The sequence below is a fragment of the Etheostoma spectabile genome, chromosome 5, assembly GCF_008692095.1.
Source record: "Etheostoma spectabile isolate EspeVRDwgs_2016 chromosome 5, UIUC_Espe_1.0, whole genome shotgun sequence".
Taxonomy (NCBI): domain Eukaryota; kingdom Metazoa; phylum Chordata; class Actinopteri; order Perciformes; family Percidae; genus Etheostoma; species Etheostoma spectabile.
Window position 1 is genome coordinate 27104205 of NC_045737.1, and position 19134 is coordinate 27123338.

At 40.2% G+C, this 19134-nt stretch overlaps 1 protein-coding gene and 1 long non-coding RNA gene across 6 annotated transcripts in view; both read left to right on the top strand.

The window, feature by feature from the left end:
- si:dkey-40c11.2 (drebrin-like protein A) overlaps positions 1-19134 on the top strand; it is a 42990-nt gene that overhangs the window by 21382 nt on the left and 2474 nt on the right. For 2 of the 5 annotated variants that reach the window (XM_032516499.1, XM_032516498.1), the window contains exons 5-16: positions 5148-5291; positions 5557-5634; positions 5805-5956; positions 6072-6126; positions 7194-7268; positions 7457-7562; positions 7970-8509; positions 9074-9451; positions 9625-9723; positions 9849-9982; positions 10453-10504; positions 10619-10789. In XM_032516499.1, the coding sequence (XP_032372390.1) occupies positions 5148-5291; positions 5557-5634; positions 5805-5956; positions 6072-6126; positions 7194-7268; positions 7457-7562; positions 7970-8509; positions 9074-9451; positions 9625-9723; positions 9849-9982; positions 10453-10504; positions 10619-10755 (1950 nt within the window). In that variant the 3' untranslated portion in view covers positions 10756-10789. Of the gene's footprint in view, positions 1-5147; positions 5292-5556; positions 5635-5804; positions 5957-6071; positions 6127-7193; positions 7269-7456; positions 7563-7969; positions 8510-9073; positions 9452-9624; positions 9724-9848; positions 9983-10452; positions 10505-10618; positions 11952-19134 lie in introns of those variants that run through there. The other 3 variants (XM_032516500.1, XM_032516501.1, XM_032516497.1) reach the window with 2 other exon arrangements.
- On the top strand, positions 440-3160 carry LOC116689846 (uncharacterized). The gene is made up of 2 exons (XR_004332114.1): positions 440-2412; positions 2477-3160. It is a non-coding gene; the product is annotated as an uncharacterized LOC116689846 (long non-coding RNA).

The following is a 19134-nucleotide window of genomic DNA, read 5'->3' on the forward strand; positions in this document are numbered from 1 at the left end:
GGGTCAATTGACCCAATCTAGGTTTACTAGTTTCCATATAAAGGCATCACCCAGTCAACTGCAGAAACATCTGTGGAATGTTTGTTGTTTTTTGTCTCTTTTTTTTTTTTAAACAGTAAATGTCGAGTCTGGGATTTTGAGAGCCACTGTCTGAAAGGACCTAACCCCTCTGTGAGACTGTGTCCAAGATTGTGTGTGTGAAAGAACACCATTGGGGCTGCGTGCATATTCATGGGGGATTTCAAAATTGTAGAGAAATGATTACATTGTCAATATGGCGTGGAGTGAAGAAAATCGTCTCTCCTTTTGTTGATTGTGGGAAAATTGGGAACCCTAACCTTAGCAAACACACACACATACACTCACACACACACACACACACACACACACACACACACACACACACACACACACACACACACACACACACACATTAAAGGCCTGACCTGTGTCACAACAATGCAATCAACTTATGGTGACTACTGTCAGTACTAACTCACTTCTCTGTAATTAATTAAAAAAAAGGAACAGAAATAATTTATTTTAGATCAAGACCAAACTGTTAAAAAATAATCTAAGTTTATGTTTCCTTTACACAGCAGTTCAGACTTAGATTTATTAGTTATAGCTGGTTCAGACTAAAAGAGAACATACTGTATCTGCAACATGGACATCATAGCCAAGCATATGGATTTCATTTGCAAAGACTTTAGTGATGATGCGTAACTGTGCTATCCTGTCTTCTATTCATTCTAACTGCCAGGAGACGTGACGTTTTTTACACTATGATGGCCATGTAATCGACTTTATTCATCTTTCCTATCATGTGCATTATTCAAGAACAAAAGTTTTTTTTTCTTAATAACTGGCTTCATATGCTGGCAAAGAATAACGTAAACATCATGGAAAGGTTGTAAAACAACACAGCAGTCTGCATCATGCCTCTGTCTGGGAAATCATCTGGGCTAGTCCTGAAAAATTCTTACTCAAACCATTTTGTTTTATAGTTTGTATTAATCTTCACAAATATTTCACCCTGCCTGACAAAAAACAGCAGTCCAAGAAGTGAGACTGTATAGAAAAAATCATATTTATACCAACTGATACCATAGTTTGTGTCTGTGGAGAACTCACAAATGTCTCATGTTTCAAGGATAACAAGCACCAAATTACTTTTATCACAGGCTCCATACGTTGATTCTGTGTCTAAATTAAATTACATTTGAGTGGCAATGTAATGTTGATTAATCTATTAAGAGTCGATGACGTGATGAGTCTGTCAATGCTCATTCAGAATTCAGAGTCTCTTTTTTACTGAGGAAAAGTTGTGAGCGTAGGGCTGGTAATTTTAATGGATTTTTCATTAATTTAACTGAGTATAGAATATGAATACTTTTCCCACCAATGCTAATGCACAGTCAAAAATATGGCATTACATAGTGCATTCATGAAAACTCATAGGCTACCTGTTTTAAGGTCACTCTCTCGTTTTGATTCTTTTGTAATCTAAAACAATTTGTGACTGAGTTAACATTATCTCAGGAGACTTAGAGGGCTAGTTGTTTTTTAAGAGAAATTGAATGTAAATAGTAGGAGGTCATAGGATAGTTGCTGATGTTACCTATGCCACCAAGGCAAGGCAGGGCAAGGTCTAATTCTGTCCATGTTAATCAGAAAATTAACCAATGCCGCAGCCTTAAAGAATCCTGACTCTCAGCTAAACTCCTCCTTGACCTTGCGATGACTTGGAAACAAAACTCATGAGAAAACCCACTTAGATAAATTTGACAATAATAACCTGGGGCTCAATTAGCTTGTTTTCTTTGAATCTTGGCTTTTATTGCCATGGATACAGTCAGTTAAAAATTCCCTCTGCACTTTGTTAGAATGTATTTGTTATTTGCTTCTCTCTTTCTCGCTTTCCTTTTTTTCACTCTGTCTCTCTGGGTTACTATGCTGCAGGTCCCAGCTAGCAGGGAGGGTTGTTTCGTTCAGGCGAGTCTGCAGCAACAGATTTGGGTACATTACATACTGTACTTAAGTGTGGTGTTAAATTTTGAACTCTAAAATATGAATAGGGTGCAGATGTTTCCATTGTTCTCTGTTTTCTACTGAGTACTGTGAGTCAGAAGGGTGTGTATGTGTGTGTGTGTGTGTGTGTGTGTGTGTGTGTGTGTGTGTGTGTGTGTGTGAGTGTGTGTGTGTGTGTGTGTGTGTGAGAGTGTGTGAGAGAGAGAGAGATAGAGAGAGACATATATAGTAGTCAAATATGAAATGATTGTAAAACTGGAAATGAAGACAGGAGAATTTTAATCTTGTTAATTAATAAAACATAATATCAACATAACTTTACTTGGTCCTATGACAGCCTAGCACGATGCCAAATGTTTTTTTTTTAAGGTGGAGCAGGAGGTTTATAGCCTAGAAATCTAGACACACACTAGCTGCAGCAAATTACATTTGCTGCAGCTAGGAGATTTGGATTGCAACAAAGAACAGTACTTCTATTGTAAATATGGAACATAGCAACATGTCTGGGTAAAGGCACTAAATACTGAAGCACTTTAGATCATTCATGTCTGTCATCTTGCCCTGACACACCTCAGAACCAACATTATTGTTGCTTCTGTCTCTCATTAGAAACTCTCATTAAATGGCATAAATATAAAAGGCTAATAATGCAACAAGAATCTTACAGTTTATGAATCAACTAACATTGTATGTTACGTTTATAGAAATTATTAAATCAGTAATAATTTATCTCATGGTTTAACACAATTGGGTACTTTATTTGAAGGGAAGAGCAAAAGACTGACATGACACTGACGTGAAGCATTTAAAAATGTTTTCATGATTCTTGTCATTAAGTGTCATTGAGTAAATTATGACACTTTTAATGCAAAGTTAGCATTGTTTGAGATGTTTTTGTTTTTTGGACAACTTGACATGAACCAAGACAACAATGTCTGTGTTATGACAACTTGACATTATCCTAGACAACATAACCTGTCTTACATATGTCATAGCAGGCCTAATTATCAAACTTAAAGTGTCAAAAGTGGTTGGTTTTTACATTGGTTGTCATGGGACCATTATAATTGTGTCATGAATATTTTTCCTTGACCTCAAATTAAGTGAAATAATTTGGACTTGTCATAAAGTTTGATTTAACCATCAAATGCTTTTATAACGGTGTCATAAATATTTCCCTTGAACTCAAGTAGAGTGGATCCATTTGGACGTTTCATTAAGATGTCATAAAAGTTATAAGACCATTTTAGCAGTGAATACAGTACCAAGATGATTTACAGAGTTTTTTTTGTCATGTCAGTCTTATGCACACCCCTTAAAATAAAGTGCTACCATAACTTTTAACTCATACTTATACATGCAAATATTAACATTGATTATAAGTGACCCATCAATCAACTGGATCAGACTTTGCTTGAATATCCCCACATCCACCTACTGCCTCTCGCAGTCTGAACAACTCAGTCTGACTAGGAGAGAAACTGTATGACACGGCTCCAGAGCAGACAGTTTTTGCGGAGTTGAGCGCAATTCTATCGAGTTGGTAACTCTCATCCAGTCACATCACGTTGTGCTCCTGTTCCTCCCAGAGAGGTTATATTCTTATATATTCCATAGAAAGTTTTGATTGATCATCAATGCCCAATGCCAACAATCCTAAAAAAGATGGTTGGTTGGAACATCCCACATGGATGTTATACTGGGATTTTCCCATTGACAAATCTAGGGCATGGGTTGGGGTAATCATGACACATTTGCCTAAATACAGCAGTTTACTGTTAAAGCAGCACTATGAGCTCACATAAAGTAAAATGCTAAAGCTTTCTGGTTTACAGCAAAACACATCTTATGTGTTCGAAACAGGTTGAAAAGAAGAGGGAAAGAAACAATGAAGGGAAGGTGAGAGAACGACAAGTTTCAAACACTCTAGTTCTAAGAACACAGTTTTTCCTGAGAGCAAACTGTTCTGTTAGCTGTTTAATGTACAATAGGTTTGCCAGACTGTTAAAGTCACATGCAAACAGCTGTCTGAACAGTATGTGTTAAATAATATCCACTTGCTACTGCTTTTATCTGAACTACCATTATGTATAGGTGATACCATTGCTAACCCTGTAGGTTTTGTACCTCCAGTGAATATTTAAATACAGTATAAGGCTGCATTAATGGGCAAACATTGTTCGCTACAGGGAGCTTTTGTTGTAGATTATGGTTCTGTCTGTTGCCATGATTTTCCCAGCATCCCTGGCAGTACTGTGGACTGCTTGTCTGGTCTGTGTGTGTGTGCAGTTGGCAGTGACAGCTAGAGTGATATGGATTATACAGTGTACTGACATGTATTATAGGTCACAGTGAATGCTCTGTTCAGTGTCAGTGTCAGCGTTGTCACTCGGATAAAGCTGTGGTTTCCTGTTGGAGGCTGACAGACCTGGCCCTCCATCAACAAGCCTGGACTCTTACTCTCCATGGAAATTACTCGGAGGTCCTGGCCACACACAAATCCCTGTATGCATGCATGGGTTCAGCTCATGTTTAACACCTAACTGTATCATAGAAATAGCAGCAGTGGAACACTGTATTCTGGTTCTGTGGTTTTTGATTATGATCTATCAATAGTCTTTTTTTCATATTTCTCAATCCACCATAAGCTTAACTTCCAGGTATTGAAGAACTGTTGCGTGTTAAGTGAGGGCCTGTCACTATTTCCTTTATGTTAAAATGCATGCCTTCACACTCTTTTTTACACTCACTTTCCCTATCTCACTGCCTATTTTTTATTTTTTCCCATCCTCCCTCTGCCATCCATAACCATCCAAACCAATGCATTCCTGTCCTCACTCTAAAGCCAAGGAATATTTTTGTTCTCTCACAATTCTTGAAACTGAAGAAGTTGCACAACAGTTTGGCTTCAAGTTTGCATAACTCCAAGTCAGACCAAGAGAAAAACACCAGAGGGACTGTGTGTACTTGTGTATGGATTTATGTGTGTGTGTGTGTGTGTGTGTGTGTGTGTGTGTGTGCTTGGCAGTTTGTAAAGGGGGGATTATATTCACATTTGTCTTACTCCACTTGCCATATATATGTTTTTTTGTCATTCCCTGACCTCCATGTTTCAGGAAGCACATGCGTTCATCAGTGCAGAGAAAGTGGAGGATGTGACAGAGGAGAAGATTAGAGCAGAGCTTGGCAAGGCCCAGGCCCATACTCCTACACAGTGGGTGAGAAGGAGCTCCAGGTCTGCAGACAAAGAGGACTTAGTGGTGAGTCCAATGCAATACCTCATCTGCCCATCAGATGGAGACAGAGACTTTCATGTACACATTGCGACACAATGTAAGGTAGAAACTTATATTCTCAGTGACTTCACTGTTATACTTTTGATTCCAGTATATTAATTCAGCCATGCTCATTAAAATAATTAAATACATTTGAAAAGGTTTAAAGTATAGTCACTGAAAACTATGCAATTAAGTGACAAATGCAAAGAATGTGTGGCTCTGCATTCACTATTCCTTTTTCTCATAGGGTACAAACTACAGAAAAACTAATGCTGCAATGGAAATGAGACAAATAAACAGAGACTCCTTCTGGGCACGTGCAGAGGTACGCAAGGGCAGCCTCCCTCGATTTGGCCACATTTGAGTGGCTAAAATATAGTTCAGAAGGATGTTTACTGCTGTTTACATTTGGAAAGCTTTGAAGAGAGATTTTTGATTTGAAAGTAAAATGAAAGTATAATATATTCTACCATTGTTTCCCGTTGTGTGTGTCAGCGTGAAGAGGAAGAGAGGAAGGAAGAGGAGAAAAGACGAGCAGCAGAGGAAAGACGCCGCCTCGAAAGAGAAAGAATTTCAAAGGAGCGGAGGGATGCAGAAGAGAGAGACAGAAAGATGAATGAGAAGCTACAGATGATTGAGGAGCAGAGGTAGTTGTGATGTCTGTTTCTATTCAATAGTGCCCTCCAATGGCTTTATTTTGAACAGATTTGGAAGAACGTGTAGACCTAATGCACTAATAATTGATTTTTGCCTGTCTTGCAGAAGAAAACAGGCAGAGCAAGAAGAAGAGCTGCGCAAAAAAGAGAAGTTCAGATGGGTGGGTGAAAAGATGTTCTCATCTTGCTAGAATTTTACAGCTTTTGAAAATAAAATGATGCAATGTGGTCAAGCCATGTTTTCATGAGTTTTACCTTGTTTACAATGAACACCTGGCCTGCTGGCTTCAGGCATTTGCAGTTTGATCAGACTGGCCTGAACTCACTAAACCCTACATAAGACCTGGATTGACCTTTGGCTGTGAGAGGTCTTATTCTACAACTGTAATTGTTTCTAAAGACAAAATAACTGACCCTTTGATCCATGTAAGGGCCCCTAGTGTCTGCCAAAACATCTGCTGATGTGCACGGACTAATGGATTTACTGCTACATGAACAAACAGATTTAAATTTATAGGGAAAGGTGGACTATGTACCCACTGCTGTTCATTCTGTTTATAATGCCTTTTTTAAGGGCTTATATCATTGACAAGATTATTTTACCCCTGAAGCCAAACAAGTCATTGACATACACACTGAATGATTGTTATGCATAAGTCCTTTGAAATAGCAAGACATGAGTTTGACATAGAATCATACTCAATAATGAAAGACAATCACACAAGACACACAAACAGTCAAGGGTTGTGGCTACCATGTTCAAACTGCAGGACTAAATGATGTGATTTCAAATTGTAACCAAGACACCAGACATTATTGTTAAGGAGAAAAAGAGGGATGTATGTACAGTATGACCATGGTTCCTTACTATGGGTTACAAACTCGAGGCTGTCCCCAAACTTGTTTATGAGTGCAAACTGCTTACAGTATGTTAGGGGAGGGTTAAGGTGTTTATACTCTATGTGTAGTCAGGGTTTTTCTAAAGCAAAGGTATTGCTTCCTTTACCATATTCAGAGTGCACTGATATTTTATTAATAAGGGCTAAATGTCAAAACACATAAGTCTCAAGTGTTTTGTCATCTACTCAAATTGTTCTATTTTAATAACAGCGATTAGAAGCAATAACGTGTGTGTGTGTGTGTGTGTGTGTGTGTGTGTGTGTGTGTGTGTGTGTGTGTGTGTGTGTGTGTGTGTGTGTGTGTGCGCGCTGTGTTTTTGCACTGACAGGATCAGGAGCAGAGGGAGCATGTGGAAGATATGAGGGCTCGTCTTAGAAGGAGTGAGTCTATAGAGAAAGCAGCAGTAAGTGAATCATAGACTTCTATAATCCCATACAGCAAACATTACTACTTATTGCTTTGAATTAGTGCTTCATCAAAAACTTGAAAGGGACACATGTTTCCCATTAGAATGCTAGATTTTTTCAAAACCTAAACGGCTTGTTTAATCATTAAATTTATTGCCCATTCTGTACGGTACTTGACCTGTAGGAGGCAGCGGCATTAGTGTCCCAGCGCTCCATGAACCCAAGGGAGTTCTTCAGACAGCTTTCATCATCCTCACAAAGTCCCACCAGCCCCGGATCCTCGCGCACTGGTATGTACCAGTAGCTTAAACCAAGAGTAATGCTACCATGTGTAGGGTACCAAATTCCATAATTTTTAGGCAACCGAATTGCCTTTATTGATTTATCAAAAAATGCCACAAAAATCAATACCCAATTTCAATACCTAAGGAATAATTCTGATCAGGTAATTCTGGTCAGTGAGCCAATAAGCATGCAGTGTGCTTCTACCAAGATCTAGTAATGTTTGTGATTGGCTGTCTAAAGTCACACGTCGTAGAGACATAAAGGAATAACACTACGTTACACACAGAGACGGGGCTCATGTAGTAGGAGCTGAAAAATAAATATAATATTTAATAAAAATAAACATTTGTGTTGTGTTATAATGATATATATATATTTGTAATTACTCACACACTGTTTTCTTTCTCTCCAGGCAAACCATTCAGACGATACCAGCGAAGCCTGACAGACACAGCCTTCATCTTCTCGAAAACAGAAGAGAGCACATCATCCTCCCCTTACAGTTCACCCCTGGTCTCCCCCTTCTCCCGGGCTCCTCGTTCCCCTATCTACCGCACCACGTCGCCCCCCACAAGCCCCGATTTCCGCCCTGTCACCTCTCCACAAAGGCCCAGAGCCCCCATGTCACAGCCTACATCACCTCTTCGGCCTGCCCCTCCAGCCTCGGCGCTGCCCAGCGTTCCACAAACTAACAACCAAGAGCAGGCTGTTGTTGAGCCCAAACCACCGTCACCCACACAACCTTCTGCACCTCCAGCCTCCCCTACTCTCTTGGTTTCCTTGTCCCCCAGTTTAGTAAATAACAAGCTCTCTCAGTCACATCCAAAGGCTCTGCCCGCCTCGCCCCCAAATACACCAATCCAGCCAGAGCACTCTGCTTTCTGCTTCGAGCCGGGTGTAGTTCCACATGCTCCAACAGCTCCTCTTCCAGAGAAACCACAGCCAAACACAGGTAGGGTGGAACAAGACGCATTAGTTATATTGCAAAGTAATTATGCAATGTTATTATTTTTTTCCTTTTTTAGGTAATTGGCAGAGCTCATGTCATTATCGCTAGAACAACAGAATCGCGGTGACTGTAAAATGTGAAGATGAGCATATTACTCTGCTAATTGCTTTGACAAAGACATTGATCGTTTGACATTAAGTAGTGGTTGTTCATTTTTTGTATTACAGGTTAAAGTGACTTAGGTGCTTTTGCCAAAAAACTACTCCCACATACTCCAAACTGTGTAAAGCAGGCCAGGAACTATGAATCGGTGCCCTGTTACACAGAAATAACAGAGCTCAGAATATTGTACAGTCCAGTCACAATTAAGTGTTCCCAAAGCAACCACATACTTTTAGTCATGCCAAGCTTAACTGAAATATGCACCAAGAGAACCCAACTTTTGCATGCTTTATAGTTCAGTTATTCTACTACAAGCCCTACACAGTCTTCGCGGGCTCTTTTACAACACGTAAGCTTATCAAATTCACAGTTGTGTTTTTAATTATATAATTTTTCCCCCAACAGACCTCATCATATCCACTCAGGTGCACACTGAGCTGGTCTCAGACGTTGGCTACAAAGTGCAGGCTGTACTGGTGGAGGAGGACGAGGAAGAGGATGTGGAGGAGGAGGTGGCTGAAACACAACCAGAGCCTTGCACTGTTACCACAGAACCAGTCCAGACCGAGGCACCAGAGCAGGACGAAGAGGAGGAGGAAAAGAAGAAGGAAGAGGACAAGGAGGAAGAGGAGGAGGGATTAAAACAGGATACTGAGCATGCACAACTGGTGGAGGTGGTGCAAGAGGAAGAGGAGGAAAAGGAAGATGGAGAGGAGAACGACCAATCAGGAGACAGTCAGGACCACTCCGAGCCTGCTGAGTTCCCTGAGTCAGCAGTCGCTGGTAGCCCTCTTGTTCTTGTGTCCGGTTATTTTGACATGCTTGACATGTTTACACTGCATTGTTACACTGTCAAACTCCATTTATTTTCAAATGATGTACTGTAGCTTTCTAAAAGTTCAAAAAGACATTTGATATGTTACACAATGATAAAAGATCACAACCATTCCTTTCAGATGACGAACACATTTGTCAAGTAATCAAACACGAGACTGTCGTCCTGTCAACCAATGGGATTACAAATGGAGAGGACACAGAGGAAGAGAATGGCATAGGTTTGGCAACAAATTAATTTAAACAATATTGCACAAAGTAGCATTTTTCAGTGAAAATACATTAACACACTCATTCTCTGAGCTGGTTGGACTTTGATGAATGATTTTCAACTGGTCTTCCTCAGAGCGATCTTTGAGTCCATCTGATACAGAATTCAGCTCACCAGAGCTGGCTGGCTGCTATGATCTTCATGGCATGGCAGAGGAGGATGACGTTGTTGAGGATAAGGAACAGATGATCTCGGAAAATGGACAAGAGGTACCATATTGATTATTGTACTTGCACAGTGTCTTGCACCAAGCCCTTTTTTTTAATTGAATTTTTGGAATTCGGAACTCTAAATTGAAAAAGAAATTTTGTTGAATATTTGTTTGGGTGTAAAGGTCAAGTATCAAGTCATCATAATTTTTTCTTAGTTCAAAAAATCCCACAAAAAGCCCAAAACCAGCAATTTGTTTGTCTGTCTCTCACTACTCTCTGACATCAGTACTCTGTGGCTCTCAGCCCCAAGCTCATTGGTTCCTCATGAAGATGTAGATCTTTACACAAACATACTGTTTCCTAAAAAAAAGCTTACTAGTGAGTATTCACTGCAGCAGGACAGCGTATGTGGCATTTAAAATAAAGTACAATGCCACCAACATGTCACCCATTGAATTTTAGTTCAACAAGACATGTATTTCATGATCACAGCCTTTCTCTGACTCTGTCTTCCTTTTCAACTTCAGGTTTTAGCCGAGAGACAAATTTGCGTCCGAGCTCTTTATGACTACCAAGCAGGTAAGCTGCCATTTAGAGGATAATCGCCATGCATGTTCACATAAAGTGCCTCCACTTACAGTAATTACACCCTGATTAGTGGGTCTTCACCATGTTATATTGTGTTTCCTACAGAGGACGAATCTGAGATCTCCTTTGAGCCCGGTGACATCATCAAGGACGTGGAAAGGGTGGACAAAGCCTGGTGGAGGGGATGGAGCAAAGATGGCCGTCAAGGCTTGTTCCCTGCCAATTATGTTGAGACTATATAGGCAGGCAGAGACACACTAGCACACACAAACACACATATACACACACACTCAGGGATGCCATCTCCCCTCACATTTGTGCATGTTTTTTTTTTACCTTAATCCTCCCACTAAAACTTTGTACTCTCTATATTGTAGGAAGGATAAAGAAAAATGTGACTACCTGTTTTGTAGAAAGCATAAAGGAAAGTGTGACTCTCTATTTTGATGGGTTTTTTTTTCACCAAAACAAAATAGTCTCACAAGTTTGTAGAAATTACCCAGCCTCATTTTCTTGGATAAAATAGCAGAGACCTTTTCCTGGACCAAAATAACTTATTTCCTTTTGAGATACAGCAGGAATGTTGGTGGGAGGGATCAGATCACAATGACAAAGGATCACAAACTTGCTTTTATTGTGAGAAACACAAACAGATTTTTTATAGTGTATCGTCTTCCTTTTGATCCACACATATAACAAGCATCCCATTCTGCTCACCGTTTGCTTTGTTTGTTACGTTGCTAAAAAAAAATTGTACTGCTCTTGACTGGTATATCTAATCAAGATACATGTATCAGACATCCTCTTATAATCATCTTCCTGTATTTCCTGAGTTTTTTGTCACACTGTTTAGTTACTCACAGTCTCACTGCACATTTTAATGACCAGAACAGCAGCTTAACGAAAGATAAACAAGCAGAAGAAAAAGGCACTGTGTCGACACCTGTATCTCTCTATCACACTTTAATATAGGCTGTGTTTTGTTCATATGGTGATGGCCTTTCAAATGTGATCACATGTCATCTTAATTTTTCCTAGATTTTAAGAAATTAAAGCATTCTGTCGACACAGACATGAAAACAAAATCTTCCTATTGTAATCTTCTGTAATATCTTAATAATCTGCACTGTATATAATAATGTATAAAACAACATCAAAGATCTTCTCCTTTTCTATACTTGGCTTATATGTTTGTATGCTATATGCTTGTTTGATGGAATGTAATTTCTTTGTATTTACTCGAAAACTTACAAATATATAGCATCTACAAACTCAAAGTGCCTTAAAGTGTTTGTCTCCTGTTTGATTCTTCATGTTTAAGGTTTTAAACAAACAGACAGGAACTGTAATGGCCGTTTACTCTTTCTCTGTTCCTCTGACGATGCTTTCCTAGCTTTCTGCCTCTTTTTAGCCGGCTCAGCCATGAAGACAGTCTGAAAAAACCATTGCATCGTGCCGTGAAGCAATTTGTTATAGCGCAAGACATGATATCACGCGATACTTCGTGAGCCAAAACGTTTTTCCTCTTACAGTTGCTAAGAGGGAGCGAGACGACCACCATTCAACTAAAAAAAAAGTCATATAACCATTCCAATGACTCCAAAGCTGTACAGTTAAGGTAAAGTAAGCTAAAAGAAACTGCATAGTTCCCTTTTAAAATCAGTGGAGGAATGTAACTAGTTCAACTTTGAGGTACATGTATTTCCATATTTCCACTTTGTTATACTTCTAGTCCACTACATTTCAGAGTGAAGCATTATCTGACAAAATTAGTTACTTAAAAGATTATTAATGCATCATATATTCTACTGATACATTGTTATATGATATTAGAGGTTAGGCTAGCCAACAGTATACAAAGTAATTAAAATGAGCTCCACCTTGAACAGCGGCAACAGCTGCAATGAACACATAAATGTAGCCTACCAATAATTATAATCTATTGATACAATAGTTATGATTATTATATAATAAATAATTGGTACTTTTATTATTTTAATTGTATTTTGTTGTTAATACTTATACTTGTGCTTTTACTTCAGGAGCATTTTGAATGCAGGACTTTTACTTATGTACTGAGTATTACTGCAACTTCAACCGCCACTGCTTAACTCATGCATTCATGCCCAAATGCAATGTGTAGAAGACATAAAAGTTGTAATTTGCAGTGCTGTATTTGCACCTATAGGTGGAGACATTGCCTTTTCCAATACGTCAGTGAAAACATTATTGAGAGAGAGAGAGAGAGAGCTCTCTGAAATGAACAGATTCCTCAGGACAAAGGGCAAAATATTTTGACAGGCAGAGAGGAGGCTCATTGTTACACACATTTTAGAAGTGGAATTTCCAGACATTTCCAAAGCTAAAAATGGCTAATGCTGCTACACCTCAAACAGGATTTTCCCCTAGGGTAATAATGATTGATTCAACATGACATTAATATTTCTTAACCATACACCTTTAATATTTATGTGAGGGCTAGGTTACGCTCTTGTAGTGCCAGTTGAATAACAGTGTTTGGCAGATGGGCCTCTGTTCTGAAATAGAGAGGTAATGTTTGACATGGGTCTCAACCTTCCTGAACTGATGCCTGTTGACAGACTGACTAAATCTATCCAGGAGACTATTCTGTCGAGGTTATCCCAGAAGGCTAATCATCACTGATATGTGTGAAAAGGTGATGAGCCTCTTATGACTAATTGGGATGCAAGGAGAAGACTGTGAGAAGCTCAAATGAGCAAGATTGAGAGATTTAAGTTTTTAAACAAGCAGAATAAAAAAAAACATTAACATGAATCATATAACACCAATATATGTACTTTAAAAATTGGTGTGCATGAGAAAGATAAACAGTGGGTGAAAGAGAGGACATCTGTGCACAGGGAATGTGAAGGCAAATTGATCTCGACAGTTGTGTCCCCTCTTCTCTTACATCGCCATATCCCTGTTCCCATGGTCATCCCGGCAACTCAAGAGATCCCTTGTCTCTTCAGATTAAGCGGAGGGATTGGGAGACACCGGCTAATGTGCCAGTCAACTTTCCCTCCCCCTTTCCCCTCTGTCTTTAGGCAGTGCCTTCATTCTGTGACCCTCATCAGTTACAAAAACCCTTCGTCAAGGGTGCTAAACTAACAGAAAACACCCCCCTCCCTCCTCCTGACTTTCCCTTTATCTCTTACTTAACTGACAGACCCTATCTGACCGGTGGAGGACTGACAATTGTGGGACGGCCTAGGTGAAGTGGCGGTAGGGAAGTGCCACTCAATGTAGTGTTATCAGCACAAAGGCCAACGACAGACAGCTAATCTGACCTGGCTGCTGATGACTCGTGGCTCATTGGCTGGGTTTCAGATTCTGGCAAACCTTGGAGGGGAGGATAAGCACAGACACCCACAAACGCATGCACATGGGCACAGACTAACATGTGAAACACACATTCATGTACAAACAACCAGTGACACCTGCTATTCTTAGCCTCCATTTCAGAGGCAGCCTTCCCTCTCCATGCCACTTCTCAACCCCTGCCTGTCATCGTCTAACTAATAGTTTTCTGCAACTTTTTTGTGATTAATTATACGTTTGGGAGAGTGTCAGTTTACGGAAGACATCATCTTACCACAGCAGTCTCATAACTCGGTGTTAAGCCTTCTATCTTCTCTGTACTGTAGCTGCAAGTACCTGCATTCAGCGATGGGACTTGTTTACTGTTTGGCTTACTGTTCTGCAGAAGGAAGCACAAAGGACATGGTCACCCCATCTGTCCTGAAGGCTTCAGGTTGCCTCACCAATATGTGTGCTAGTGGACCACCTGGTTGGAGCTTTCTCACTCCAAAATGCTACCAAAGTTACATTACCCACAGTGCTCTGCATTCGTATAGGTTTGGCAGAGCTCAGGCATGCAGTGTTATTTTTAAAAGACTTAAGAAGCTCCTGTTTTTCTCTTCCCTTGCTGAAATAAAGATCAGTGTTTGTAAGCACCTGTACGTAAGAGCACTCACTGAGAAAATGGGTCTCATTCTCTTCTTCTTGGCTCTTTGTTCTGAAGGGGCAATAGTTACCACAGGCAACATTTCATCCATTGGATCAAACAGTACCCACCGGCAATATAAACTCCACTGGAACACTTGGTGCTGTATCAAAATGTGAATCCACCACTGATGCTGTTTGCTTCTGAGACGATCTCAAGGCTACAGCTGTTATCTGGGAAGAATTTTTCTAAACTATTATGCTTCCTCAACATAAATCAGCTTTAGCTTGGTGATAATTCCATCTGGTGTAAGTCTTGATTAAACCTTTGCTTTTAGACATCTCTCTTGTTCTTGACATTGTCATTTTCTGTTTTCCCTTTAAAGTTAATCTTCAAAACCGCTGAAGTAGATAACGCCTCACAAGCTCCTGACGGCTCCAGCCAAGATTTTACTGTCAGCATAGAAAACCGGCCCATTAACTTCTGAAGCCCTGTTTGGCAAAGCTCCCTTTCCCCGCCATTGCCATCAAAAAGCCATTTCCCTCGGCCAGTCTCACACAACCCTAACAATGAACAGAGGATTATAACATCTCTCTGTCTTGAAGCAAAAAAAAAAAGTCATTGGTGAAGACTAGTTGGCAGCATTTCCTCCACAGGATTTTTCCTGACATGATTCCCAAGAGGCGGTTTTTGCTTTTATGATACAATTCCTGCGCTTACAATCAGCCAACATGTGGCATTGTGATCCAATCACAGAGATTTTTTTTTCTGCCTCCAGTTTGTTAATGGTTAAGTCTCTCAGTCTATTGTGAAGGAATCTTCAAAGTGGTTGGAAACCACAGGGGAACATTGGTAGTTTTAATTAATGCAACAGACTCTGTACAAATGCTTTATTTTCCTGATTTTAAAGATAAAATAAATAAATCACGCTTTAAATCTAGCAACAGGCGCGTCCAAATCTGTTACCTCATCTTCAAGCCGTTATCCTGGACAATGACATGCTGTTGTTTCTCTGAAAACCATAAGTGGTTTTTATTAACGCTGCTGTGGTTCCAGGAGAAATATCTCCCTTTCTGGTTTAGGTTTATTGGATTTTTCTTCATACAGATCATTTATGTTTCCATTCAGTAAATTGACGTAAAATGCTAAATTAATCTTTTCTGGTTTTTATGACTGTCATTGAATTTGAAAGAAATGGGAAACATGACAGAGGTTGTGGTAACCAATGAATGGCAACTACAGCAAAATTGGCCAAGATGAATGAAGGGTAATAGGGTTTAATCTTAAGATTTTTCTAAATTGCTTTCAATCCAGAGAATTACTTTAAGTGTTTTGGATTGCTTGTGATTGTACACATTTTCATATTTTTTAAATGAAACAAATAGTAAAAATTCTGTGAAGAATAGTGAAATATTGTCAAGTAAATCATGACCTCAAATTGAAGACTAAATTGTTTTCAAAAGTTACCAGTCAGCATATAAATATGACGTTCTAGTGGTCAATAATGAGGTGAGCTGTCCCTAAAGACTGGTAGAAGTGAAAGCACGCACGCACACACGCACGCACACACGCACAAACTGCCTGAGGCACCACAACCACTGCCAGATGCTGTGACTTTCTCTCAGACAATTCATTTCACAAGTATCTCTGAAGGAGCTATGCCGATGGTGGATTTGAGGGAGACAAATGTACACAAGCATGTGTGTTAGTGAGTGATGCAGATATGCCGGTGGCAGTGTGTGAAAAGGACACATATGAGATCAGATAGAGTTAAGACAAATTCACAGCCTGGCCTGAGGACATTAAGTGGGAAAAAGTGAGACATCTTTTCTCACACCATTCAGGCTAAGCCCATGGGGACACATTGTTTATTTCTTGGCGAAAGTACATAACTTTAGGCTACAAGAGTGTTTAAAAAAAAAAAAAACACTGCATCATTTCATTTAGCTGCAAAAATCAACAAAGGTAAAAAATGCTTTTTAAATGCAAAAAAAGCTAAACAGTTCAATTTTTTTTACCTTGCAATAAGACAAGAATTTGTGGTTCACACTGCTGTTCCAATAATTGTGATGTTAACCGTGCAGATTTATAGTGGATGAGACACCCAGAGCCAGCCCTTGGCAGGCCAGGCACGGTGCCCGCCCCAGGGAAGGTGGATGATGGAGAGCAAACAGCTAATAATTAATACCATGATTACACAGGCTGCAACAACACAGGGAGACAAACCTTCACACACACAGGCAGGGACCTGACCAAGACTGATATCACAGGACCATGCAAGTACACAAACAGATGCACAAATACAGTACACAGACACAGGCAAGCATGCACTGTATCTGTCACACACACACATACTAACCAGGGGCAGCATTCACACAATTAATACCACAGCATCTAACATCTCTTTGTTCACACTAAGATCAAATGTGAAAGCCACACTGGAGCATTAGAGCAATAAAAACAGTAATTTTATAGTTCTGTTTAAATTTTACAAGGTTTGTGCAGAATGGAAATTAAAGCCTACCTTCTATTCTATTCTGCTTTGCTAAGATGAACCACTGGTGTTTGGTGTTTCGCTGTAAACAGAGCGCCAGTTGCTCTGTGTCAGTTTGGCTGCTGTGAGACATTTAAAGTAAATAAATCCAGCTTGCTAACCATCCACTAAACCCTACCTGCCATGTGTAGAGCTGATACTATAATTCAAAGGCTAAAAAGACCATAAAAATGTGTTTAGGCTGTAACAATACTGCCCAGACCCCCCTGTGCATGTGTGGATGAAACCTCCCATCCTATACAGGCATTACCTAAGCCACACAGTAGGATAACAACATAAAAACGTCACAGTCACCCTCATTAGCAGGCGGGCTGGAGTTCCTTTGATGTGTACGTGCATACACGAGGTCTGCAATGGCTTCCATATGGGCACCCCTTCATTTTTTTATATAACTAGCATCACGTTACTCTGAGATGAGGTGATCCCAATTTCTCCAAAACCTCAAGTATTTTTCTAAACGTGCTCGACATGTCCAGGATTTCCTACCATTTGAAGGGAAGCAGGGGCGGTGTGTTTTTTCACTACAGTGCGGCTTGCGGAACTTCCTCGTAATATAGTGTATTTGTGTGTGTGTGTGTGTGTGTGTGTGTGTGTGTGTGTGTTGTGTGTGTTATAAATCCAGAGATGGAGAGAAAGACAGGTTGTGCGCAGTAATGTGTATGTTTGTATAAGTACTGTACGTGTGTGTGTGTGAGTAAAATAATGCCAACCATGGAGGGGCCATGCAGGGCCCAGGGCCCACAGCCCTTGACCACCACTTCCTTAGTGCCACATTGACTCTGTTTCCATTACCACAGTGGAAGGAACAATAAAGAGCTGATGTGTGGTCTATTAGCACAGTCAAGGCCTGGACAGCCCAGGACGGACTGGACTAAGCTAGAGAGAGCTTTGTGTTTGTTTGTGTGTGTGTGTGTGTGTGTGTGTGTGTGTGTGTGTGTGTGTGTGTGTGTGTGTGTGTGAGTGCTTTGCATACATCATGTGCTCTACCTCACAACAGCTTGTTAGTAGAGGATCACTGCAGCAATCTCATACGTTTCTGCCATAATCTAATTTTAACACCTCAACCTACTCGGATCAGGTAATCATTGAACCTACTGTATTAACATATTGGTCCGGGTTTGGTTTCAAACATTCGGCTGTAGATCGAAAGAGCTAAATCGTGGTTAAAACTGACAAAATTAAATTAGATGGAAATTTAAACCTGGCAGTGATAACAAACAAAAATTAGCTTATGGTATGCAAAAGAGTTTCTCATCTTTTTGTTTCTTTCTTTGAGGAGATGATGACACATTTGATCCTGTCTCGCAGTGTCACATGTCAACCTCCTCATGCCCTGTCACTCTGACAGCTCACAGCCCGCGAGGCAAAGGATCATGGGTGCTGTGTCAGACACAGCGGGGAGGTCGGAGGAAGGCAAGCTAAATGCACGGTGTGTGTGTCTGTGTGTGAGTCTGTGTGCGTGTGTGTCTGAGTGTGAGTGTGTGCGTCTGTGTGTGACTATGTGTGTGTGCATGTGTGTCATTCTGAAGGGATGGATGCATGCCAAAGGCGAGAGCAACACCATGTCAGAGTGCTAGCAGACGATGCCCATTTCAGATAGACTAATTCAAACAGTCAGCTCAGCCATGAAACCATTTCCTCCCATGATTCCTTCACTCCTTTCCTCACTGCTCCATGTCCGTCAGCAGGGTATTGCAAGGTGTAGCAACAGTCATTCTTCAAATGTAGTTATCTTACGATTATCAGGTTGTAGCTGCCTTCAGGAGAGTAGATATTGAGCTTCAAAGTTCAGAATATGCTTGACAGAAAGCTAATTAAAGTCACTATAATTCATAATATGGGAGAACATAGGACTGAACTGTGTGCATCTGTGCATAAATGTTTGGTGACCCATGTCAAATACAAATAATAATGTTTTGTCATTCAACAGTGATTGCACCACAATGTCCTCGGAAATTTAGTCAACATGAGTGAGTGAGTTTTGAAGTTTCGATGGGAATTAATTTTACTATGTTAGAGATTTGGTGTGGCCTGCTGCTGTATCTCTCTCTCTCTCTCTCTCTCTCTCTCTCTCTGAAGCTTCACAGGTGTGTGTGTGTG